The sequence below is a fragment of the Hevea brasiliensis genome, chromosome 17, assembly GCF_030052815.1.
Source record: "Hevea brasiliensis isolate MT/VB/25A 57/8 chromosome 17, ASM3005281v1, whole genome shotgun sequence".
Taxonomy (NCBI): domain Eukaryota; kingdom Viridiplantae; phylum Streptophyta; class Magnoliopsida; order Malpighiales; family Euphorbiaceae; genus Hevea; species Hevea brasiliensis.
Genome location: NC_079509.1, coordinates 13,780,740 through 13,805,827, shown reverse-complemented (window position 1 = coordinate 13,805,827; position 25,088 = coordinate 13,780,740). Strand labels below are relative to the sequence as shown.

The 25,088-nt window shown below is 37.1% G+C and overlaps 4 protein-coding genes across 14 annotated transcripts; all 4 read left to right on the top strand.

Annotated features, from left to right (window-relative positions):
• The first annotated feature begins 138 nt into the window (after positions 1-138).
• Positions 139-4,853, top strand: LOC110633566 (uncharacterized). The gene is made up of 6 exons (XM_021782214.2): positions 139-634; positions 2,227-2,309; positions 2,397-2,519; positions 2,640-3,473; positions 3,620-3,836; positions 3,938-4,853. The coding sequence occupies exons 1-6, from the start codon at positions 355-357 to the stop codon at positions 4,474-4,476; spliced, it is 2,076 nt and encodes a 691-aa protein (XP_021637906.2). The 5' UTR covers positions 139-354; the 3' UTR covers positions 4,477-4,853.
• Positions 4,854-5,750: 897 nt separating this feature from the next.
• LOC110633593 (uncharacterized) lies at positions 5,751-7,493 on the top strand. The gene is made up of 3 exons (XM_021782259.2): positions 5,751-6,180; positions 6,294-6,375; positions 7,118-7,493. The coding sequence occupies exons 1-3, from the start codon at positions 6,064-6,066 to the stop codon at positions 7,276-7,278; spliced, it is 360 nt and encodes a 119-aa protein (XP_021637951.1). The 5' UTR covers positions 5,751-6,063; the 3' UTR covers positions 7,279-7,493.
• A 203-nt stretch (positions 7,494-7,696) lies between these two features.
• LOC131175345 (uncharacterized) lies at positions 7,697-9,043 on the top strand. 2 transcript variants are annotated; one of them, XM_058139198.1, is made up of 4 exons: positions 7,697-8,191; positions 8,302-8,343; positions 8,445-8,526; positions 8,618-9,043. In XM_058139198.1, exons 2-4 carry the CDS (start codon positions 8,341-8,343, stop codon positions 8,803-8,805), a joined length of 273 nt encoding a protein of 90 aa, XP_057995181.1. In that variant the 5' UTR covers positions 7,697-8,191; positions 8,302-8,340; the 3' UTR covers positions 8,806-9,043. The 2 variants fall into 2 exon arrangements, with proteins under 2 accessions (XP_057995181.1, XP_057995180.1); XM_058139197.1 differs by having other exon boundaries at positions 7,697-8,343.
• Positions 9,044-9,909: 866 nt separating this feature from the next.
• Positions 9,910-23,962, top strand: LOC110673058 (uncharacterized). Of its 10 annotated transcripts, none has more exons than XM_058139196.1 (16): positions 9,910-10,525; positions 11,134-12,617; positions 12,738-12,916; positions 16,557-16,756; positions 16,902-16,970; positions 17,158-17,230; positions 17,849-18,005; positions 18,095-18,386; positions 18,472-18,586; positions 18,689-18,852; positions 19,156-19,230; positions 19,342-19,751; positions 20,159-20,223; positions 20,743-20,791; positions 20,904-20,933; positions 22,485-23,962. In XM_058139196.1, the coding sequence occupies exons 1-12, from the start codon at positions 10,202-10,204 to the stop codon at positions 19,528-19,530; spliced, it is 3,321 nt and encodes a 1,106-aa protein (XP_057995179.1). In that variant the 5' UTR covers positions 9,910-10,201; the 3' UTR covers positions 19,531-19,751; positions 20,159-20,223; positions 20,743-20,791; positions 20,904-20,933; positions 22,485-23,962. The 10 variants fall into 10 exon arrangements, with proteins under 10 accessions (XP_057995179.1, XP_057995175.1, XP_057995178.1 ...); XM_058139192.1 differs by having other exon boundaries at positions 22,481-23,962; XM_058139195.1 differs by having other exon boundaries at positions 22,174-23,962.
• The last annotated feature ends 1,126 nt before the right edge of the window (positions 23,963-25,088 follow it).

Here is a 25,088-nt window from a genome sequence, read left to right as displayed (position 1 = left end):
TAATTGCCTCGTAACTTAAGGGCATTTTGGGAAACCAGATTCCCTCCATAGTAATCCCCGTAGTTTCCCAGTCCTTTCCTTCGTGGCATCCTCGTGGATGCAATCACAACCGTCCATCTCTTTCCAAATTGCCGATAACCAAACCCTAGTTCCGCTTTATTTTATAACTTTCAAATTCCCCCTTCAAACAAACTCGCAAACAACACATAGGAAGGAAGAGAAAACGGATAGGATCGAGAGAGAGAGACGCCAGAGCCCCAATCCTCCCCGCCTATTCCCTTTGCTTAGAGTTTCATTTCCCAATTTTTTATTTGGAATTTTCGATTAGGGTTCCGAGGTTTTGCAATTGAATTCATGGAGAGATTGGGGTCGCCGCTGGATACGGAGTCGTTGGGTTACGTTAGCTGGGAGGAGGTGAACGTCTCGACGAATAGAGGGAGAAGGGAGGTTCGATATTACTTGAAGAGAATGGACGGAGGATTAGATCTGGCCGTCGTAGGAAAAGAGAAGAGCTTGAGGCATATGTCTTATCACTACGCTGTCAGGAATAGATCCATTTTTTCGTCTATGGGACCTTCTTTGAAGCTCAAGTCGCGACGAGAGGTTATTAATTGGCTCAACTCTATCGTTTCAGGTACAATTGAAAAACAAATTCATAAAAAATTTAAATTTTCTCATATTGTTTCATTCAAAAGCTTTGACGAGCTTCGGTTTTTCTTTCTCAAAATCTTGAAGTTTTGGGGTTCTGGGTTTTTGGCTCTGTGAAGAGGGTTTTTTTTTGTTTGACAGATCCAAGCTTCTTACGGTTTGGATGCGCATGAAAATTTGTTGTAGTTTGTTTAGTTTCCTCCCTGTTAGTCATCTTTTCTAAAATTTTCTTTTCCAAGGAGTTAATGAATCTGCCCTGTGATACGCTATGCTATCTAGTTCATTACAGATTCAAAGTTTTGATCTTTTGGCTAACGTTGATCGGGCAGCCGACAAAATTAATGGGATATATTTATTTTTGCTCAAAGTTTATTATATATTTGGAGTTTTTCTTTATCACCCTCTTGTTGGCCCTGCTTCCCTTAAGTAAAATTGGAACATTGAGATGATGAATTATCTTAAAGTGGGCATATTGATAAATTTTTCGTTTTAAAATCTGCGTCCTTCCAGAACTAATTGCGGCCTGCGGCAGTATTAGTTTTGGGAACCGGGAGACTGTGTCTGTATAAATCTTGGTTAGGCTGATTTATTGTTTCACAGCTCGATCAGTGAATCGTGTGCTTTTAATAAATTTCTGATTGCTCTTATAAAAATGAATTTTCCCCCTTGAAAATGTTTTTTCCCTCACTTCATTCAGAACTTGTTCTTTATAATTTTTTTTGAGTTTTTATATATCGGTCCTTTTTAGTTTCATGCCCTACTGATTCGGATCTAGGAGAATACTCGGCTAAAATTTTGGATCTTGTACTCGTAAATATAGGGAATTTTTTTTGAGTAAATTAATAATTTTTACGCATAAAAAACTGAAGAAATGATAAGTTCAGGGCCATGAATGACTAGAATTGGGTGACTTTTTGCATGTAAAGGGAATTTTCTTCCTAATTTTAAGACTTTCAATATTTTAGCCTCGTAAGATCTAATAATTCTAGTTAATCCCTCCCTCCAACTTACATATAGAATAGTTATAACACTTGGCTCCTCTTGTACCCTGATCCTGCCTATCTTTCTTTTTTACTTCCATGACTATGAACTGTGCCCTAACCCTAATCATCTAGTTTTTCTGGTGTCATGTTGCTGCGAACTGACTATGATCTGGGCTGCAGGAATTATTATTCAATTTTAAAGAGCTGGTTGACAGCATCGGATCCTTGTGGCCTCAATATCTAGGTTAAGATCTTTCATGGCCAAATTTATTGCGATTTACATAAGTGTTTTCACATGTTTGGTAACCTTTTGATCTGGCAGCTGTCAAATAGAATCTTAAACCCTCCATTCAAAATACATATGGTTCTTGTTTGTGCCTATTTGTATTTCTTCTCGCCTGTGGTTCTTTTTTTACGGTGGAATGTTGTTTATGTGTTGTGCAAATGCGTTGCTCTTTCGGCTGTATTTATTTTTATATATAGATTGATTTGATTCTTAGCTGTGGCTTTTTTTGTTTTAGATTTTCTTCTTTGTATCCAATTGGTTCCTTCCTTGGTGTCTTTATTCTGAGTTAACTGTACTTTTGTTTTCCAGAGTCACTGCCGCTTGAATCATCCCACTTATCAGGTTCTTTGGATAGTAGTGATGCTTCTGAGTTGGACATTGAAAACTTTAAGGTATGGATGGCGTTGTGTACCTGTTGCTTTTGGATGTTTAATGTGGTCATGATCTGTTATTTTGATTGTTATGTGTTTTTTCTGCAGGCCACACAACATCAGAAGCAGGGCTACCATACAAAAGAATTTTTATGGTTAGGTTCTCCATGGACATGCCGGAAAAGACGAAGGCATTATCCGTCATTTCAACGGAATGGCTTCAAAATTTCTGTGAGTGCTTTTGTGGTTTGCTTTTTTTAATTTTTTTTTTTTTATGTAGTCCTTGTATAATTTATGTGCTATTACTTACTCCTTACATCTTTGGTCTGCTGCTTGTTAAAATCCTTCTAGGTTCATGACTTTGTATATGTCTTAGCTGAGGAGGATAAAAGGCTTGTTGCCTACTTGGAAGATATGTACGAGGACTCTAAAGGGAACAAGATGGTTGTGGTACGATGGTTTCACAAAATTGATGAGGTTGGTATTTCATTGCCTCACAATTTTAATGACAGAGAGATTTTCTTTTCTCTTTGTCTTCAAGATCTCAGTATTGAATGCATAGATGGAATGGCTGCGGTCCTCAGTCCCCAGCATTTTGAGAAGTTTCTTAATGAGGCATCACACACTATGTTGGATCCATTTGTTTGCTACAAGATGTTTGATAATGAAGATGCCAAGCCCTTTGACATTACTCAAGTCAAAGGATACTGGAAACAAGAAATACTTAGGTATATGTATATGGTTTCCCCTGCAAGGGATCAGGCAAATTCTTTGCGAATTGATGATGGCCTGAAAGTGGAAGCAAATGTCAATGATGATTCTGGGACCAGACCTAGGAAGAGGCATCGTCAATCAAAAGATGATGATGTTTATACTGGCAGTAAAGAATCAACAAACGCAGTGAGTGTGGATGTGTATAAGCATAGCAGTTGGATTGACCGCAAAAGTGGAATGGAGATATGCAGTCTAACAGGAGGGGAATCTGCTGCCCTTCTGTCTGGAGCAGAAGCTAAGCAAAGTCCTACTCAGCATCTAAAAGTTGGTTCTGAAGTTGAAGTGCTTTCTCAAGATAGTGGGATTAGAGGTTGTTGGTTTAGAGCATTGATAATTAAGATTCACAAAGATAAGATGAAGGTGAGATATCATGATATTAAAGATGCAGAAAATGAAGCTAAAAATTTAGAGGTGGGTATTAGTTCATCTCCTTGTTATTTATGTTTTTGCTCTTCATTATGGAAAAAGAGATGTGGGCTGAAATTTTTTTATTTTTGAAGTGTGATTTATGATTTCTATTAATGTATTTCTTGCTTTTTTTTTTTTTTTTTTTAAAGGAATGGATTTTAGCGACCAAAGTTGCAGTTCCTGATCAATTGGGAATTCGGATTTGTGGGAGGTTAATTGTTCGCCCTCCCCAAATGTTCAACAAGGGTCGATTATCATGGGATTTAGATGTTGGGACTGCTGTTGATGTTTGGTGGCATGATGTTTGGCAGGAGGGCATTGTTGTTCATAAGGAATCTGAAGATAGATTTTGTGTCTATTTCCCAGGTATGTGAATTTGCATCCCCTGAAAGTATGTTGCAAAAGCGGATTCTGTCTGTGTCTTTAGCTTCAATTTTTAAATTTACACTTCTATCTTTTTTTGGCAGGAGAAAAGCAAAAATCAGTCTTTAGCCGTGCTGATGTGAGACTCTCCCAAGAATGGTTGGGAAATGGGTGGATGCATATTAAGGCCAGGCCAGATATTGCGCTTTCTGTATCATCTATCTCAGAAACAAAGCAAGTTGTCAAATCTGATGAGAACAAATTGATTCAAACTGCCATTTCTGAAACTACACAATCAGTAAAAAGAAAACCTGGATGTAGTGATTATTCGTCAGATTCTGGAAGTGATGTGGGAAGAGAATCAGTTGTGGTTCCAGATCTTTCAAAAGATAGTTACCTAGCCCAGTTAAGGTGGAACGCATCAAAGAAGAGAAGACGTGGTAGTGTGAGCTCTGGCCAGAGAATGCGTAATAAAAAAGATGGCAATGAGAGCTCAACACCAGTTGTTGGTTCCAACGCCTGTGAGAGATTTATGCTTTCAATGACTCGCAAAGTTGATCATGAGAATTGCAAGTATATGGGGGATTCTCTGTTTAGTACTGCTGTTGCACAGCCTCTAACAAGCTTGGTTATGTCTAGGTGATAGGTACCTTTTTGGTGGGAAGCGTCACGATCCATTTCTGTAATTATATAACCCCTCGGGTTTTCTGGTTTATGTTTTTCATTGGTATACATGTTTCGTTGTGCACGCACTTGATGCACTTAGGCTTAGCCCGCTCACAGATGCCATGACAAGAAGTGTACCTATTAACATCCAAGTCCTCTCACTGCCGATACATTTAACAATAGCCTGTAGGGGGTTTAGCTGTTTAGGAGCTCCACAAATTTCAGGCAGCAATTTTGGATGATCCCAGTTCTTGACCTGCACAATTTGTGCACCATTAGGAATGGTGCTCTAGGATTTCAGCTTGTAATTTGTATATAATCTCTTTGGTAATAAAATTTATCTTTCTACCTTTCTATTTCGTGTTCAATCTGTCTGTTCATTTAGTATCTTATATTTCATTTTCTTTTTGAGTGGCAAATGCATGTTCAGCTGTTTACTGCCAAAATGTGAGACGTGGAGCGCTGTGTGAGCCTTGTTTGGTTGGATTCCTATCTAACAGGTGGAAGGATTCTGTCAACACCATTTAAGTTTTGATTCCCACTCTAGAAAGAAGGATCCTTAGATTGTGGGCAATTATTTGACATCATTATCTCTTTTTTTGTGAAGCTTAATTCCTGTTTAAGCGAATACAAATCTTTATTATCCAGAACTAGTAAACACAACAGTACCGTATTACTGTTTTGTTTAAATTTTTGCCTTTTTTTTTTCCGGGGGGGTGGGGGGCGGAGGCGCGGGGGGTGGTGTTGGTGTGGTGGTTAATTTTAGTTATTGTATATAAATTCTGTTAAGAGTTCCGTCTTCTGTGCCAATGGGTTTACCATCAATTGCAAAACAAATACAATGAATTTGCTGTGTGGATGATCTGAAGAAAGCAACAAGTGACTTGTTTGGTTTTGTTGATTCAGTTGGGTAGAGTCTAAGTTGCTGAACAATCAAAATCAATTAGCTAAAAATGTTTCTTATTTGTTAATGTTTAACGGTTGTGTTGATCGTTGAGACCCGGAAACCTGGATGTCTCAACTATAGTATTGGAGCCGAGCTGGAGACCCATCAGTGGGAACTACTGGCTCCACGTGTTTTGTCTTAAAATCTAAACTCGGCTCCACTGGCTCGCTGGACGGCGACCATAGCCACGCTCCTTGTGACATGACTGATTAATTGAACTTAGGATTTGCATTAACACAAGTGTTTGGTCTTTACAAGTAAGCGTCCTAAAATAATTCATAGTGAGAAAATTCAAAAACAGTGGTAGGTGTGGGCCTGCCTCTGTGAAGGAGGCATCTTTGTCAACCAAGTGCACAAAGACCTTTTCCACTTTACTATGCCTCCTATTGTAATCCAAAAATATTTTATCTTCATTCCTTGTTCTTGTTCTCTAACGTTTGAAGCATCTGAAAAGATGGGCTTGCTCCATCAATACAGCAGCAGCAGTTCTTAGATCTTTTTCTGTGTCTTTGTCTTTGTCTTTCTCTTTCCTTGTGCAAGATGAGATTTAACTTGTTACCTTACTTCTTCCCTATATGAATATTTTATTTTGCTGTAAAACTCTCACATAACGGAGAGATGGCTTTCGCTAATCGGCCTAAGAAGGAGACTCCAAGAATTGGATTCAAGAAACCAAAGAATATGCTTCTTCCAGGAACTAGTCTTGCCTCTGTTGAATCCTTATCAGTCCCTCTTGTTTGTACTCTCTCTTTCTCCATTTTTGCTGCTTTTTGCAGGTTGTTTAGGCTTAAATGTTGCATGAAATTGTTATGGATTATGACCTTGCGTTTGATGCTTGTTGAGAACAGGTCCAGGAAGTTGTTCTTTCAGCAGATATTCGATGTGCTGAATGTCAAAAGAGAGTAGCTGAAATAATGTCAAGAATGACCGGTAAATGTCTATTGTGCTCCACTCTGATGCTAAGCATTCACATAACATATCTTGTTCTTATGGTTCTTCACCACTATAACAGTTATTTTAGAAATTTATTTGGAAGAATTTTCCAGGAGTTAAATTGATGGCTGAACCACTCTTTAGACATTGATATAGTTTGGAAGAAAAATGGAAATGAATTTTCCATTTTCTAATAAAAAGTAGGCGGTTCTGGTTGCTTGCCTTCTATGATAGCCTTTTTCCTAATTTTTTTTTTATTTTTTATTTTGACTGGCTGCCTTCAAGTTCAATAGTAAATTCCAAAGAGATCACTATGCCTCTAATGCATAAAGCTGATTATACCTTCACAGACAGAAGGTGGTCCAGAAACATTAAGAGATTAAAGTAAAAAAGGGAAGAAGTTTTGAAATGCCAAATCAGTGTGTCTTGCATTCTAGGGATGCAAACTATCAATTGAGCTGTTCTGCAAATTCATTTGCTTGCTCTTTTCTTCTACTTTTTTTTTTGTGTGTGTGTGTGCGCGCGCGTCTCTTTTCATGTTTTAGATGTTTATGGTTATTCGAATATTCAAGTAGGGTATCTCGCACATGCATATTTATGAGTTTTTTTGGCTACAACTGGACCCCATTATCAGGCATTACTTTCTGATGTATTTATAACTTGGAGTTGGATGTTTCTTGGTCTTTTAGTTTGGAATAGAATGTGCTGTTAAACATCAACTTTCATGCTGGTTTTGCAGATACGGAATCTGTGTCAGTTAACGTGTTGGAGAAGAAAGTAACTCTCACTTGTAGATATCCTGGTGTTAAAGTACCCACAAGCCGAGTTGCTGCTGTGTACAGGAATCCTCTCAGCAAAATTGCCATGTTAAAGCGCATTTTTCGCTCTGCCTGCAGCTGATTACTTGTATAAACATTCCAACATATACATTTTACATCAGCCTAATGTTCCCTGTTGAGGGCATAGGCGTGGCCGTATTATCTTCCTCAAATCTTAGCGGCAAGAAAACGAGTGTGTTAATCAGGTTAAATTAGTTGTATACATAATTGTCACATAACATTGAGGAAATAAAAAAGAAAGGGAAAGTACAGAAAACCGTATTGTGGTTTATGCTATTTTCAAGCAGAGTATTATGGTTTAGGTTTTAACAAATTGATACCTGTTATTAAGTTGGTCAGAAGATAATGTCCAAACACCGTAAAGCCATTAATGACTGCTGAAATAGCAGGCAGAAAAATAGCGTCATATCAGCAGCCATTAACGGGGTTAGTATGTTTGGATTTTCTTTATTAACATACTTAATAACAGGTACTGGTTTGTCAAAATTAAACCATATGTTTCTTTTTGGTACTTGGATAAAAAAATGTGAGAGTAATTGAACAGTTGTAGGACACCGGTAATTTCACAATTCTAGTGAAAGCTTGATTGAAAAGTTCTGTAGAATAAAGATTTTATTTCCCTGAGTGGTTAAACAGCAACATCTACCTGACCTGTCTTTGTAATTGTAAAACTTTTCTGTCTTCAGAGCAATCAAATGAAGGTAAGATAATGGTAAGATGGCTTAAATTTTGTGCAACATAGCCTTTGCAAACAAGAAATGGATGCTTCATGATAGGTCATGAAGTAAAACAAAGCATGGGACAACAGGAAAGGAATGCTTTATCTATAACTGCGTGGCAAATAAACAAAGCTCAAAAATGAAGTTAGGGATAGTAAACCAAATGTGACAAACAAAACCCCCTTTTTAAGCCCAAGCAGAATCAGATTCCAAAATCAAAGTGAAGAATTTCCCGCAGACAATCCAAAAGTAGAGGTATCATCTGATTCTTGAAATTCTCCAAATCCAACATTTCCTTCTCAATTCTGATTACCATCCTTTTAGCCACTATATCAACCAATCATTGATCTAATGTCTGTTCACAGCTTCAGGCAAGCAAAGGCAAGGACAAACAGGATCTTCATATGGTTTCTCTTCCTTTTCCCTTTTTCCCCCTTGTCAAACTCACTGAAAAGAAAATAAAGATTAAACTCTAAACTTGGTTTGTGCTTGTGATGTTTTGTTGCAGACTTGTTGCATGGTGGTGAGAATTAACCTCGACTGCAATGCTTGCTGCAGGAAAGCAAGGAAAATTATTCTCAACATGAAAGGTAAAAAAAAAAAAAAAACTTCTCATCAATAAAGAGACTAATATCTACACTTGATGTGGAGGTTAAGCAGCTATCGCGTTTCATCTTGTAGAGATAGAGACACACATGATTGCTAAGCAGGAATGCAGGATAGTTGTATGCGGGAGATTCATACCTGCGGATGTGGCAATAAAGTTGAGAAAGAAGATGAACCGCAGGGTGGAAATAATGGAAATCCAGGAGATGGGTGGTGATGGTGACACAACTGAAGAATCAAGGCCAATAATCCATGGCTCTTAAAATCTGATATAGCCTGCACAAATCATATTGCTGGACGTCTGGAAGCTCACAGCCACTTGTGATTGTGGTTTATGGCAGGAAAATTGCGGAAAAATTAAATGAAAATGTGCTTTAGAAGTAAATCCTTGTAAAATCTGAACAGCAAATGGAGCAGATGCAAAAGAATGGTAAAAAATCAGCACTGTATTACAAACCAACATAGATTGTAGTTAAATAGCAGTGTTGAAATTATTATTTTGGTCTTATCAAAATTTTAAGAATGCCAATTTATTTGATCAAAGTAGTGATTTAACTTAGGTTTGAATTTGTATATAAGGCAAGAACTCAAGTTCAGCTTAAAATGACAAGATATTCTCCGCAAAAGCGAACGGAAAAATAATACTTTGTTTTGCTGTTTATAGTTTTATATTTATTCTTTTATTTATTTATATTTTGAATTAATTAAAAATACTGGACAAGAGAAGTAAACACCTTTAAACAAAATCATAAGAATTTTATCATAATATATTAAGTTTTATATCTCGAGATATGTTGTTCATAATTAACGTGGGATCTGAAGGACAATCGAACCACTTAGAAACAGGTAGACACTTATCGAAATACTCAAATTATTTTTTTTTTAAACTAGTTAAAAACACATGCATACACAAACACAAAAAAAAAACACACATTTTTAATAAAATTATAATAATTTTATAAAAACATTCTAAGTCTTATATTTCACTCTTTGTCTACAATCCATATAGAATGAAAGGACCATACGTTGTTTTATTTATTAATCTTTCAAATATTTACTATTGATTTATGTGAAATTTTCTGTTAAAATTTTTATATTCTATAATTTTGTGAAATTTTGAGAGAAAAAAAATATAAATTAAACATACTAACATAATATTTTTATTATTTTATTGTGAGTTGTATTTCAAAAAGAAACATACCCCACGAAAAATAAATTCTAGTACAATTAAGGAAACAGTCCATTTTAACATGATATTAATTTGGGCTATTCTCAAAATAAAAAAAAAAATGACAATAATTTTGGGCTATTGATTGAGCAAATAAATGTGGGCTGTTGGCTTGTGGCTCATAGCCGTATGGCGCGTGTGAATATCCGAATAATATCGATTAACGCCAATAGCCGCCGCAGGTTAATTCGAAGATTTCCTTAGGCAGGCGAGGCTTTGCTCTAATCGGCAAAGGAAAGGAAATCACAATCTCTTCAAGAAGCAAACCTTACCCTCCTCTTGCGCTTCACATAGCACATAACATATCACAATTCCCAATTTCTCCCTCCTTTTGCTCTCACAAATTAAGTCGCGCCCTCCGTTGCTGAAGGAAACGAAAAAACCCCAAAACCCTAACCCTTGGTTCGCTCCAGCAGCCGTAACAGCAACGAATGGCTAGCGACACCGATACTTCTCGTTACAAGCATCACCGCTTGCCCTCTGACGATGAGGCGGAGAAGTCCTCGAAGCGACACAAACACCGACACCACCGTCGCCATCACCGTTCTCACCGAAGCAAGACGCGCGGGGAGGAAAGCAAACATGGTGGTGATGAAAATGCTCCTTCTTCTCCTCCGGTGAATCATATTGCTGCTAATAATAATAAGCATGATGATGACGTTGAGGAGGGTGAGATTTTGGAGGAAGAGGGTTCTGGTGGTGTCAGTGTAAAGGCCATCGAATTACTCGAGGAAAAAATGGGTTCCCAAAATCTGGTGTGTTCTGTCAGTCCTTATGTGTTTTAATTAATCATCTGAATTGTTTTTATATGGTTTTTGGCTTTCTGTTTGGTCGCTGAGAAAATTGGGGAAATAAATGTGCAATAATGAAGTGTATATTTAAAACTTACGTTTTGAACGATTGTGAAAAGCTTGCTTTTATGCAGAATAGCGTCCTTAGACTGGCAGCCAAGAATTATAAAACTTTTTTACGTTTTAAATGAATTTTTTTTCTCCCTCTATTTTCGAACTTAGTTTTCTGAGTGGCCAATCGGATGCTTATGGTCGTGTTATAATTTATATGGAATGTATGATGATTTTTTGTTTGATGACAACCTGTTAGAGTATGTTCCATACACATATATAAGTAAGAACCTGCTTGCACTACACACGAACATGAGTGAATTGCAAAAAGAAAGAAGTTTCCCTTAGGCGTTTCAATGGAGAACTGGTGGCGTATTTTTGATTGTAAGAGCTAGTTACAAGTTTATTTCTATTTCATTTCTGCATGTTCACTAATTTTTGTTGAGTAATTTACTTATTAAGTGGTGGTTGTCATGCCCTTGCTAATTCATGTCCCTTAATTGTCTTCCATTGTATTGCAGGGAGTTCATGCTGACAATAGTGACAGTGGTTTAACTAATTTTAACAATGCTAATAAGGTACACAGGAAGGTTAGTTTGTCCAAAGATCCTAGGTCTCAGGCTCGAGATGGATTAGTTCCTAGAGATGAGCTTGATGTTCATGCCAATGGAGATTTGGGGCCTGAACATCGTAAATCAGGCAAGAAACAACATGGGGAATTGGGCTGTTCTAAAGGAAGCCACAAGCGAAAGAGTTACCATGATGTTGATACACCTGAGGGTGATGAAAGTAAATTAAGCGATTGGGGGAAATCAGCATCTTCTGAAAGTGGGGGGGATAAATACAAGACTGTGAAAGGCTCTGCATCTCATGATAGGTACTATGATGAGGTTGTTGCTAGGAGTAGATCATTGTCATGTGATTTTGCTAGGGAGCGATCTCATTCTCATAGCATAGTAGAAGAGGATGTTCTTTCAAAGAAAGGGCGACACAATGGAAGGGCTGAGAATGATTCTGATGATGAAAGAATGTCTCGACGTGATAGAGGTCTACAGCATGGTAGTAAAGATTTGGAGAGGGAGCACAGTACCAGTTACAACAGAAGGCTAGGAGGTGGGGACAAGCATAGCAGCAGGGATGCATGTGGCAGAGAGGTGAACAGGGAGAAGGAGACAGACTGGGAACGGGGAAGGGATCTGGAAGGAGAGAGCAGCAGGGACAGGGATCAGAGAAGAGAGAGAGTTCGAGAGAGGAGCAGGGACGTGGATCTGAGAAGAGAGAAGGAGCGAGAGAGAAACGGGGACAAGGTTCTGGGAAGAGAGAAGGAACAAGAGAGAAGCACAGGCAGGGAGAGTGATATGAGAAGAGAGAAGGAACGAGAGAGGAGTAGGGAGAGGGATGTAAGAAGAGAGGAGGAACAGGAGAGGAGCAGGGACATGGATGTGAGAAGAGAAAAGGAACGGGAGAGGAGCAGGGACAGGGATGTGAGAAGAGAAAAGGAACGGGAGAGGAGCAGGGACAGGGATGTGAGAAGAGAAAAGGAACGGGAGAGGAGCAGGGACAGGGATGTGAGAAGAGAAAAGGAAAGAGAGAGGAGCAGGGACAGAGAGATGGACAGGGATTGGAGAAGAGAGCAGCAACAAGAGAGGAACTTGGAAAGGGAGGTGGAGAGGGATAGGAGGAGGGAGAAGGAATGGGACAGGAGCGGGGACATGGAGGAGGAGCTGGATAGGAAAAGGCAGAAAGAAAAAGATAAAAGAAAAGATAAAGATGTGACTAGGTCTAGTGATAGTCACAGAGATCAGGAAAGGAAAAGGGAGAGGGAGAAGGACAGGGATAGGTATAGGGAGAGGGACAGAGTTAGGGACCAAGATTGGGAGAGTCAAAGGGATAGGGACAGGCGAAGTAATAGAAATAGGGACAAAGCCAGGGACAATAAGAGTGATTCGACAAAGGTATACTCTCATGGTGATACTTTAGAAGGAGACAGAGACAAACTCAAAAGGTATTCTTCATCAGTGGATGTTTATTTTATTTCATCTTTTATTTTGGATTTTTTTTTAAACTTTGTAGTATGCCTTTTCATCTGTATTCATTTTATATTTTTTTTTCTTTTTTGCTTTAGAGATGAAGATGAACAGGATGATTTTGAAGAAAGGATTAATTTAAAACTAGCTGAACAGGAGGAAGATCTTGAAAGGATTAAGGAGGAGAGTAGAAAATGCAGGCAAGCCATTCTTGAAAAATTTAGGAATCAGCAGTCACAGCAGCAAAATGAGACTCAATCAGAGGATGCGGAAAAAGGTGTATTTTAAGCATTATTGTACTTATGGTAGTTTTTATTAAAATTTTCTTAGTCATGTTCAACCAAGGCAGGCTTCTTAGTTGAAGCTCCACTGTGCAATTTAGTTCTTTATGGGAAATGCCTTGATTAAGAAGTGTGATTTTTCAGTATTAATGTTGCATAGCATGCACTAGTTGTTACAGTACTCAACTCAACTCAACTAAGCCTTTATCCCAAAAATTTGGGGTCGGCTATATGGATTCGCTTTTTCCACTCTGAACGATTTTGGGTTAAATCCTCAGAAATGTGTAATGCTTCTAAGTCATGTTGTACTACTCTCCTCCAAGTTAATTTAGGTCTACCCCTTTTTTTCTTTCTATCCTCTAACCTAATGTGCTCTACTTGTCTAACTGGAGCCTCCGTATGTCTACGCTTCACATGACCAAACCACCTCAATCTCCCTTCTCTCAACTTATCTTCAATTGGCACCACTCCTACCTTTTCTCTAATACTCTCATTACGGACTTTATCTAGTCTAGTGTGGCCACTCATCCACCTTAACATTCTCATCTCTGCAACTCTTATCTTAGATGCATACGACTCTTTCAAAGGCCCAACACTCACTACCATATAACATAGCCTATCGTATGGTCAGACGGTAAAATTTTCCTTTTAATTTATTGGGAATCTTACGATCACATAAAACTCCCGTGGCACGCCTCCACTTCAACCATCCACTTTAATCCTATGACTAACATCCTCCTCACATCCCCATCTACTTGAAGGATCGAGCCTAGATATTTAAAGTGATTACTTTGAGACAAGATCACCCCATTCAAACTAACTCCTTCCATATCACCAGTTTGGCCTTCACTGAACTTGCAATACATGTATTCTGTCTTCGTTCTACTTAACTTAAAACCCTTTGACTCTAGAGTACTTCTCCAAAGTTCTATCTTCCTATTGACTCCTTCTCGTGTCTCATCTATCAGAACAATATCATCCGCAAACATCATGCACCAAGGAATACTCTCTTGTATATGTTTCGTCAGTTCATCTAAAACTAATGTAAAAAGGTAAGGGTTTATGGCTGATCCTTGGTGTAATCCAATTGAGATCGGAAAATCACTTGTGTCCCCTCTCACTGTGCGCACAATAGTAGTTGCTCCTTCATACATATCTTTCAATACTTGTATGTACCTAATAAATACCCTCTTTTGTTCTAACACGTTCCACAAGATCTCTCTTGGAACACTATCATAAGCCTTCTCCAAATCAATAAAAACCATGTGTAGATCTTTCTTCACATCTCTATATTTCTCCATCAAGCTTCTAATGAGAAAGATCGCTTCCATAGTTGAACGACCGGGCATGAAACCAAATTGATTGAGAGAGATAGAAGTATCATGACGTAGTCGATGCTCCACAACTCTCTCCCACAACTTCATAGTATGGCTCATGAGTTTAATTCCCCTATAGTTTGAGCAACTCTGTATGTCTCCCTTATTTTTAAAAATAGGTACTAAAATACTCTTCCTCCATTCATCAGGCATTTTCTTTGAGTTTAGAATCTTATTAAATAATTTAGTTAACCATGCCACTCCCATATCTCCCAAATACTTCCACACTTCAATTGGTATTTCATTGGGTCCACAGGCTTTACCCACTTTCATTCTCTTAAGTGCTTCCTTTACTTCTAAAGATCGAATCCTTCTAGTATAATTTACATTCTTTTCTATTGTTCTATAATCTATATTCACGCTATTACCATTTTGACTATTATTAAAGAGATCATTAAAATAATTTCTCCATTTTTCTTTAATGTCCTCATCTTTCACCAACACTTTTCCTTCCTTATCCTTAATGCACCTAACTTGATTGAGATCTTGACATTTCCTTTCTCTACTCCTTGCTAATCTATAAATATCTTTCTCCCCTTCTTTAGTTCCAAGTTTCTCATATAACTTTTCAAAGGCCTGTGCTCTTGCTTGACTAACTGCCTTTTTTGCCTCTTTCTTTGCTATCTTGTACTGTTCATATGCCTCATTATTATCACATTTAGGTAATTTCTTATACCATTCCCTTTTTCTCTTCACTGCCTTTTGTACTACATCATTCCACCACCATCTATCTTTAGAGGGTGTTCCATGTCCATTAGACTCTCCAAGTACTTTTCTAGCTACTTCTCTAATCTTTGATGCCATCCAGATCCACATATCATTGGCCTCCTATCTAGCTTCCATACTTCGGACTCAAGAAGCTCATTTTTGAACTTCACTTGCTTTACTCCTTTGAACTCCCACCACTTTGTTCGAGCTACACTATTTCTTCTGACCTTACTTGAATTGTTCCTAAACTTGACATCCAAGACCACCAACCTATGTTGACTTGTTAAAGCCTCTCCTGGAATGACCTTGCAATCCTTGCATAGAGCTCTATTTGTCTTCCTGGTTAAGAGAAAGTCGATTTGGCTTCTATGTTGCCCACTTTTGAAAGTCACTAAATGTGACTCTCTTTTATAAAGTAGGTATTTGCTAGTATTAGGTCGTATGCCATAGCAAAATCCAGGATGCTTTTTCCCTCCTCATTTCGACTGCCAAAACCAAAACCTCCATGAACATTCTCATAACCTTGCCTATCACTTCCTACATGTCCATTCAAATCTCCACCAATGAAAACATTCTCTTCATTCGGTATGCTTTGCATTAAATCATCCATATCTTCCCAAAACCTTTGTTTACTCTCACTGTCTAGTCCTATTTGTGGGGCATAAGCACTAACTATATTTATTGTTCCTCCTTCTAGTACTAGCTTTACTAGTATAATTCTATCTCCTACTCTTTTCACAGCTACTACTGCGTCTTTCAATGTTCTGTCTATGATTATACCCACTCCGTTCTTATTTCTCTCCTTTCCGGTAAACCACAGTTTGTACCCTGAATTACCCACTTCCTTACTTTTCTCTCCTACCCATTTAGTCTCCTGAATGCATGCAATATTCACCCTTCTCCTTTCCAAGGTATCCACAAGCTCCATTAATTTTCCTGTAAGTGATCCAACATTCCAAGTACCAACCCTGATCCTCCTCCTATCCTGCTCCTTTCTAATTGGTCTCCTTCTATGATATCTTCTATTGTTTTCTATATCTATCTTGTGTTCTGTTCCACTATTTGTTCTACTATCTGTCCTATGGACTAACTTCTTTACCCACACCCGTCCATGATGTGGGAACCCTTGCTCACTTAACACCACACCCGGGCGCCGGCATGGCGCGTCGCTTTCGGTGAACGCCCTACACCCTTGCATATTTATCACTACACCCGGGCTCCGATGTAGCGCGTCGTTAGTAGAGGACGCCCCAACGTTTATATCATTTGAATCCATATCATTTGTTTTTAGATGTTGGATTTGGACCTAGCCTCTAAGTAGTGCTTACAAAAAGTTAGTCGTTTGTAGTCTCTGTTACTTGAGCATTGTCACAATTCTGTTATCTGAGCTGGAAATCATGAGACAAAAAGCATGGCTTATTACTGAGTACTAACTGGTGATTAAGCTTGAGCAGCACTAGGTGAAAACCTTGATTGCTAACTGCTTTTAATGTCCTCTATTTTGTTTTTACTTGTGCTTTCTGCTTATTTTTTTCTTACTTTCCAAGTGTAGATGTTGATGAACCTGCACAACTTCCTGTCCAATCACTACCAGCTTATAATGTTGCTCCAGAAACTCTTGATAATAGGATTGATGGTGATGTCTTTTTGGCTGAGCCACCATTTTCTGTGGGCAAGTCACCTGAACAAAATGAAACAAAGGATTCTGGGAGGACTTCTGGTGCCGTGGGGCTTGGAGAAGGTACTCCCAAGGTGTGTGTTTTAATATCAAAATCACTTAAGAATATGGATAAGTGATATGAGCTGAGCAGCACATATGTTTTTTATTATGAAAATCATATTGAAATGTGCCTCGGATGTATTTTGCATATGATACTTGTTTTATCAATTTGGGCAGAGCGAGAGGTCAGATGAAAAATACTGTGATGACATATTTGGAGAGACACCTGCTGGAGTTCGTAAATCAGTAAGATTTATAGTTATATCCATCTTATTTATCTGCCAGTGATTCCTTTCACTTGTCCTGTTACTTTTGTATATTGCAGCTTGGGATATAACATTGAATACAGTAACTCTCCTCCCTTGTCCCCCTACTCATTTCAAGATATTCATGGGTAAATATGCTAAAATTTTGTGCATATAATCTTATACAGGGGAAGGGAGATGGTTTGCCAATTATGCGGAGTGGTCTTCATGACAACTGGGATGACTCTGATGGGTATTATGGTAACTATAGCAATATATGGCTATTTTAATTTTACTTTGTTCGAGTTTGTTCCTGAAAACGGGCTAAAATATTCTGGTATTATGGCATAAAGCAGAAACTATATGCAATTTCATATTTCTAGAATGCGGCAGAATAAGTATTATTTCTTTTAATCTATTATTTCTACCTGAATATGTTGTCTGGATTTTTTTTTTTTAAATCTGTTTCTATCTATCCATAGTTACTTTATTTGTTTTGTTTTGAATTACTATTTTCTGAAGGAAACTAGAAAGAGAAGATGCATATGTTTCTGGTATTTGTCCTTTGATGCTAATTACATTTACTTTTGTGCATATAATCTTTGTATTAGGCTAGATATTTACCTGTTTATTTTGATGGGGCAACACTTGTCGTAGGAGAAGTGATCCTGCCCATTACTTGCTGATTTTTATCACTGTTCTCCCTGTTAATATCACTGGTTACTAAGATATATATATTTTTTTCACTTTAGTTTGTTCATGAAGAAAATCATTTGTAGAGCTTTGAAGTTGTTTGTGGTTTAGGCTGATTCTTTTGCTTCCATTTGTCCAGGGTTTATTTTACTTTTTATCTCATTTGATTGGTGTTTTTCTATAAAGGTTACCAATTTGGTGAAATACTTGATGGTCGGTATGAAATTGTGGCTGCTCATGGGAAAGGCGTCTTTTCCACAGTAGTTCGTGCAAAGGATTTAAAGGCCAATGTTGGTGAACCTGAAGAAGTGGCTATAAAAATCATTCGTAACAATGAAACAATGTGAGTTTTCTTGTTTTATTAATTGTTCTTCTTTCATGTTTTCCCTTGTCTATAGTTTACCAACTATGGTCTCTACTGTTATGATGTAGGCAAAGAGCTGGTCAGTCAGAGGTTAAGATATTAAATAAACTAGCAGATCTAGATCAGGAGAACAAGCGCCATTGTGTTCGTTTCCTTTCAAGTTTTAAGTATAGAAATCATCTTTGTTTAGTTTTTGAATCTCTTCATATGAACCTTCGTGAGGTCTTAAAAAAGTTTGGTCGTAATATTGGCCTTAAACTAACTGCTGTGAGAGCATATGCAAAGCAGCTTTTTATTGCGCTGAAGCATCTCAAGAACTGTGGGGTTCTTCATTGTGATATAAAGCCTGATAACATGCTGGTATATCTCTAGTTTTCTACATAGTGTTGCTTCTTCAGTTAATTATGAATTCTCAACTCTGTTAATTTGCCCCCTTCTTTTACAGGTAAACGAGGCAAAAAATGTGCTGAAGCTTTGTGATTTTGGTAATGCCATGTTTTCTGGTAAAAATGAAATTACTCCATACCTTGTGAGCCGCTTTTATCGTGCTCCGGAAGTCAGTAAGTTTTAGCCTTGGGCTATTATATGGGATATAATTTCTTGTAGTTGGATAAATTGCAAATATATAAAGGTAACTTACTTTTGGCATACTTCTGTTTCAGTTCTTGGCTTGCCATATGATCATCCAATGGATATGTGGTCTGTTGGTTGCTGTTTGTATGAGCTTTATACTGGGAAAGTTCTTTTTCCTGGTCCTACAAATAATGACATGTTGCGGCTTCACATGGAACTGAAGGGCCCTTTTCCAAAGAAGATGCTTAAGAAGGTGGGATCTGTTCATTCTTTTCTGCCTCCCTGTAATAGTTGTCTGTAGCAGTTGCTGAAAACTTCATACCGTATCTTCTATATTTGGAGTTAATTTCTTGGCTCTAGGTTCCCTGATGTTTGGATCAATGGATGTGTGGTTTAGGGATTTATTGTTCATACTGTATTTTAGCTCCCTCTTCCTCCCTTCCCATCATTGCAAGACTCTGAAGATTGGTGACTTGCCTGTGTCTATACTCTATATTCTCGAACATTACTTCTTTACTTGCACTGTTGATGTGTTAATTTGACTTTCTTCTTGCAGGGTGCTTTTGTTGACCAGCATTTTGACCAGGACTTGAATTTTCATGCTACAGAGGAGGATCTTGTTACTAAAAAGGTAGGCTCTCTGGACTGGTCTTTCATCATCCACTGATCTACTTTTCTCACATTTGAATCCTTTATCATGGTTTATTTCATGTTGATTGAGATTTGAGTTTTGTTTTCACAGACTGTAAAGAGGATGATTCTAAATATAAAGCCAAAAGATATTGGAACAATTGTTACTAGTTCTCCTGGTGAGGATCCAAAGATGTTAGCCAATTTTAGAGATCTTCTAGATAAAATTTTTGTATTGGATCCAGAGAAGAGGATGACAGTTCATCAAGCACAGCTTCATCCATTCATCATGGGCAAGTGAACCATGTTGCTGATTTTCTGACACCAGAATTGCTGTTGCGCTAGATATTAATACATTATGACTTCATATTCAGTTATCTAATCATTGGGCATTATGTCTTTGTCCTCTATTTTCCTATGAGCTTTGGACAGTTATAGCCGTCGTTGAATTCAGAAGTGGTGATGTTTGGTCAGGAGTACTCTTAACCGGCGGTTCTTTCAGGGGAATGTACTGTTTCTATTGTAAGATAACTTGCCAAAGGCGTTTTCCGCTCTTGTAACCATTCTTGATTATGGGCATTGTGAAAATTTATCATGGCTGTTTTATTTCCTCTGCCACAATTATATTTGTACCTTGTACATGGTTGCTGCAATTGAATTATGGGAGATCAATAAGGAAAGAAATATTTGGGATTCCTATTGCTAAATAATGTCATATTTGTTTTTGTGACCATTTGTTGAAGCTGGCAAGGTGGATTTTGTTTTCTGTTATTTTTTATTTTATTTCTGCAGTTCTTGCATATTTTTTTGAGTTTGGGATATGATTATTTTAGACTTGCAATGCTATCTGTCCTTTTTATACTTTGCAATCTATTTTATTTTAGAATTTCCTTTTTATCCTGGGGAATCTAATTCAATTTTTCGTTCAGGATATCGCCCCTTGCTTTGAGGCAACCCTCCAGTGCTTAAATGCATAAAAGGCACCCAGGAGAAGGTACCTTTGTTAGTTTACTGGGAGCTTATGAAAACACCTAAAATACTTATTATTTTTCAAAATATTTGCGCATTAATAGAATTTTACGAGTTAAATTCATGTGAATTTCTTTCTATGTGCTAAAGAATAGTTTCTTATACTGCTTTTTACGTGTTTGGGTAAGTTTCCTTGAGAATGGTTCCTTGGATTTTGTGCACATGGGAGCTACATATTATTTGCTATGTATTGTGCCATGTGGTTGTGCTTTGAAAAGGAAATATCCTAGCACATGTACACTCTTAACTATAAATTTAAAAGGTACCATTAGCAGAGTTGACCTTCCTTTTGCTCTACTCAATTGTGTGTGAATGAGTTATGTGTTAAGATGTCTTTAGTGGTGTATATTCCTATTTCTCTATGGTTGAGTTCAATAAACAAGTAGTTTGTTTTCTATGCTATAGTTGATATTGTCTTATCTTCTCATATATCTATGTGCTAATGATTTTCTATGCATCTGATCCATGGACTATCATTTTGGAGGCAAATGCTACTGACATGCGTTGCTTCAACATTAAAGCGAAAAGCATCGGTAAGTAATTGAGTTTCTTACTAGATTGCTGCTGCTTTCACTGCTCAAGCGAACAGCATTCTGTGAAAAATGCTAATGTGTTGTGTTGATGTCTCCTGTTTTTTTGTTTTAGGGCATTGTAGTCCATCCCTTTGCAACTCTTGTAAGTTTCTGGAATCCTTTTATGGGTTACATTAAATGAGCTTTCTGCTGCATGATATGATCTGCCCATCCTGGGCCGCGCCCCGCCCCTGCAACACCACCCCCCCCCCCCCCCTGGCCTAATCTCATGTCGCCATAGTATTGTGAAAACACTGCATGAGGTTCATAGATCATATCTTTTACATATCATATTGTTTTTGTCAGCTGTGTCTATGTGACAGAAACAAGGGATATCACTAAACACTTGTATCATGAAGCATAAGCTTGGTTGATGAGATGTTATTCTTTAGCCTGGAAAAATGTGCTTGAAGAACTGAAACAAATCATTAGAATTTCTTAGAAATCAAGAGACTACTTGATGTTAATCGAGTGTTTGTTGCTGAAACTTGTTTTGTTGACTGGATGGTCCTGTAATTTCTGAAGGCTTGCGATCAGTTTTTCTATCCCCAATGCTTTTGATCAGTGTTCAACCCCCCTTGGGCAGACCATCTTGTCAAATTTTATTAACTCTCAAAAATAATATTGTAATAAACCATCTAATAATATACTTAGAATACATAGGTATTTATTGTTTATCAACTAGTCTTATTAGTAACTAACTTAAATTCTCAAATTTTATTAATTCTCAATAATAAGATCAGAATAAACTCCCTCTAATAAAATACCTAGAAGACAGACATACATGGGCATATAATTTATTAACTAGTCTGATTAATAACAAATTAGGAATACTAAACAAACTCAAACTGGAGAAATGGTAAACTTAATAATAATAATAATAATAATAATAATAATAACAGAATTCCTGAATTTCACAATGAAAATTTGAATCTTCCTTGATTTCCTTGACTGCATCAGTGTGTGTCATATGTGGCTGCCAAATTATATTCTTAATGTAATTAAAAGAATATGATTACAGTTGTTAAATGCGTCAGAACAGGTGTTCCTTTCATTGTTGGGGCTTACAAACGCTTACAAATTTAAGTTGTTAAAGCAATCAATTTGGCTTTATTGTCGCAGCTTGTTGAGTCAGCTTATCAGGTTTATTTTGTATCATGTCTTTGTATGTTGTTCAATTTTGTTTTGTAATCACCCTTTTTGTCATTGTTGCCACTTGTCAAGTCCTAGGTCAATTTTTTAGTATCTATAAATTGATCAGTTATGTTATTTTTGTTTTGTGAACACCTGCGTTATTAATGTCGCTACTTGTCAAGCCCAGCTCATTCTGGTTTATTTTGTAGCTTCTCTGTAAATTGATCAATATTGTTTTGCAATCACCCACTGTAAGTGTTAATCGAGTATGATTTTGTCTTGATGTTCCTTTAAATTATTTTTAAGCAAGAGTGATAAATTTCTTGATGTTTTTATCTACCATCGTTCCACTAGGGGAATTTGGATTATGTATGATACATTTTGAAATGTGAGTTCTTGATGATAAATATTTACGTATTTGTCCTTTGTCTCATTTGATATGATTATGGAAAATCGTGGCTGGGTGATGTTGTACACTTGTACTGTGATTGATTGATGAGTAACTTTTCTTTCTAGTCAGGGAAACGGTGCAGCGGTTGGGCATTGATCCCTTGAACTTATAAAATGGTTTCCTTAGTTTTCATTTAGTGAAGAGTTTCTAGTCTTGTGGATGCCATGTAACAAAGAAATTCTCTTTGCTCTACCTTGACAAGTTGCAAATGTTGTTGAACTGTGTTGAAATCAGTGGAAATATTTTAGGCAAAACTATGTACAACTTGTTAGGATGTCTTCTGAGAGCTCTCCACTGTTTGGGGATGTAGGAGGTAGGTGGTGTGTGCCTGTGGGAAATAGAGGGCATTCTATGTGGTTGGACCCTGCTTACCAGCTTTTCCAATGAAATATTACCAGTTTAGCTGTATGGAACACTTTTTTGTTTAAAAATTAAAATGGGTACCAAGTTTTCCTAAAATAGCTGCATATCTGTTGCTCCAACTAACTGATATTGTGTGGGATCCTATTATCATTATATGGTGATGATGAGCAGGAGATTATTCCATCTCAATCTCATTTTGTGAGAACTAACAAGCTTTGGCTTAGTGGTTGTTAGAGCCGTTTTTAGGGCTATGAAGTTTGGAGCCCATTCAACCCGCAAAAAGAATACTGCATTTATTAGAAATAGGTTGTGGAAGTAGAGAAAATGGATGCATCCTCTGGGTTGGTTTTGAGTGAGGAGATGAAGTATCTTTTCATAACTTAAAGAGTAAGACTTATGGTGCATGAAGTTGATGTTTATAAACCCTTCTATCCAAAAGTATTAAAATAGATGATGACAATGATGATTTACCCAGAGTATCTAACCAATTAACTTAACGATTTACCCAGCATCTAATCAATTAACTTCAGGATGGAATTCGCTCTTATTTTATCCTCATCTTTCTCTTATTTTGACCTTTGCTTCAGTTCTGTGTTCCTAAATTGAATAGTTGGGGATTTGAATTCTGCCAGCATTTTTTTTTAAAGAAAAAACTTTTATGTTATCAAATTTCCGGGACTTGAATATTGATGAGCTATTATGGCTTACTAATATTGCAGTTGCTTCCTGATATTTAATACATTATAATAGAATCACTGCTGATGTGATTTTCTTGATTGGCATTTACATTATTTTTCCTGCTTTCGTGATTAATAATTTGCGTTTATTTTTATTTTTTACTTATGCTCTATGTATATTTTTATTTATTTATTATTTGAGAGACTTGATGGCTTTGCCACTAGGTATGGTTGGATATTTGTAGTGTGAGAAGGGGGAATTTTTTTTTTTTTGGGAGGGGGGTTGGGGTAGGTGGCTTTATTCAGGCTAACATTTTGGGAAAACAGGTGACTGAGCATTGACTGTCTACTTTGTACAGTGGTTAGTGGATACTCTTGCTGGCATTGTATACGATGTAATTTTTTATGCTGAAGTTGGTATCATTATTTAAACGAAACTGATTGTTATGTTCGACATTTTTTACTTTTGGCAAGTTCAAATGAAATCGAATTGATATTTGTGGTTCAGTTCCATGTAAGAGTTGCATTATGTTTTTGATGGGTCATGGATTTGATTAACCATTAAGGGATGAGAAAAAAGGGGAAGGTGAGGGGCGAATTATAGAGATTACGTGTGGCTTATATTAAAATTGCCCATGGTTCACTCGTTGAAATGGAAATTCTCTGTTACTAGCATTGTTTTCTGTAAGAAAGACGATAGTCAATGGTAGGTTGGGCCTCTGGATCTAACATCATTGTTGCGTGAAATACTATCAGCTCGTGAACATAGGCCGAAAGAATTGAGTAAATATTGTGACCGAGGTTGTCTTGGAAGTATGATGCGTGGCAAATTATCATATTTACATTACAGCGAGCGGAGCTTTTATCCTAATTTGTATGTGGTTTAAGATCATCAAGTGTTACTGTAGGTTCATCCGCTAATGACGCAATTTCATTTTGTATTTGGAGTTCAAATAATAATAAGATTATTGTTGATTCTTGGGATGGATGGTCAGGAGGTGATCCATATTTAGTGATGAAAGTACAGGCAACAGTTTAAATTCCTACACTACCACGAAAGATGACGATGATGGCACCCCGAACAGAATTTAGTAAGTTGCATTTGCTGTCTTCTTCGTGTTCTTAAAGATCCTAAAGGAGGAAATATGATTATGTGGACTTGTTTGGTGTCTATAGTGGAGAGTATTTATTCGGTTCGGTTTCGAACTGATTCTATTAAGAAAAACTGAATGACAAAATTTCTGACCAAATGAAACTGAGATTCTAGCAATAACTTAATGAAACCAAAACCGATAAATATCAGTTTGGTTCATTGGTTTTTCACTCAGAATTCAAGCAAAACAATACGGCTACTAGGTATATGCACAGCGAATCACTAACGCAAGTCGTACAATTCACAGCGGCAATACTAAAATTAAAAGAAAAATAAAAATTCATGATTCATGAATCTAAAGAATAAAAAGAAATGAAAAAAAAAATCAAAACTTTTCAACAAGAAAAAGAAATTGAAATCAAAAGAAGGGGTTACAAAATTCTCAGGATAATCCATCATCTGAAATTAACGACAATTACAAAAGAGAGAAAATAAAAACTTAATCAACAAGAAGAATTAAAACTTATGAAAATAAAGAAT

Excerpts from the sequence above, each read along its gene's own strand:
- LOC110633566 (XM_021782214.2), top strand. The coding sequence starts at position 355 with ATGGAGAGATTGGGGTCGCCGCTGGATACGGAGTCGTTGGGTTACGTT. Across the intron at positions 3,474-3,619 it reads ATGAAGCTAAAAATTTAGAG|GAATGGATTTTAGCGACCAA; the intron begins GTGGGTATTAGT and ends TTTTTTTTAAAG. Across the intron at positions 3,837-3,937 it reads ATTTTGTGTCTATTTCCCAG|GAGAAAAGCAAAAATCAGTC; the intron begins GTATGTGAATTT and ends TTTTTTTGGCAG.
- LOC110633593 (XM_021782259.2), top strand. The coding sequence starts at position 6,064 with ATGGCTTTCGCTAATCGGCCTAAGAAGGAGACTCCAAGAATTGGATTC. Across the intron at positions 6,181-6,293 it reads AATCCTTATCAGTCCCTCTT|GTCCAGGAAGTTGTTCTTTC; the intron begins GTTTGTACTCTC and ends TGTTGAGAACAG. Across the intron at positions 6,376-7,117 it reads AATAATGTCAAGAATGACCG|ATACGGAATCTGTGTCAGTT; the intron begins GTAAATGTCTAT and ends CTGGTTTTGCAG.
- LOC131175345 (XM_058139198.1), top strand. Across the intron at positions 8,527-8,617 it reads AATTATTCTCAACATGAAAG|AGATAGAGACACACATGATT; the intron begins GTAAAAAAAAAA and ends TTCATCTTGTAG.
- LOC110673058 (XM_058139196.1), top strand. The coding sequence starts at position 10,202 with ATGGCTAGCGACACCGATACTTCTCGTTACAAGCATCACCGCTTGCCC. Across the intron at positions 10,526-11,133 it reads AAATGGGTTCCCAAAATCTG|GGAGTTCATGCTGACAATAG; the intron begins GTGTGTTCTGTC and ends ATTGTATTGCAG. Across the intron at positions 19,231-19,341 it reads AGGATCTTGTTACTAAAAAG|ACTGTAAAGAGGATGATTCT; the intron begins GTAGGCTCTCTG and ends TTGTTTTCACAG.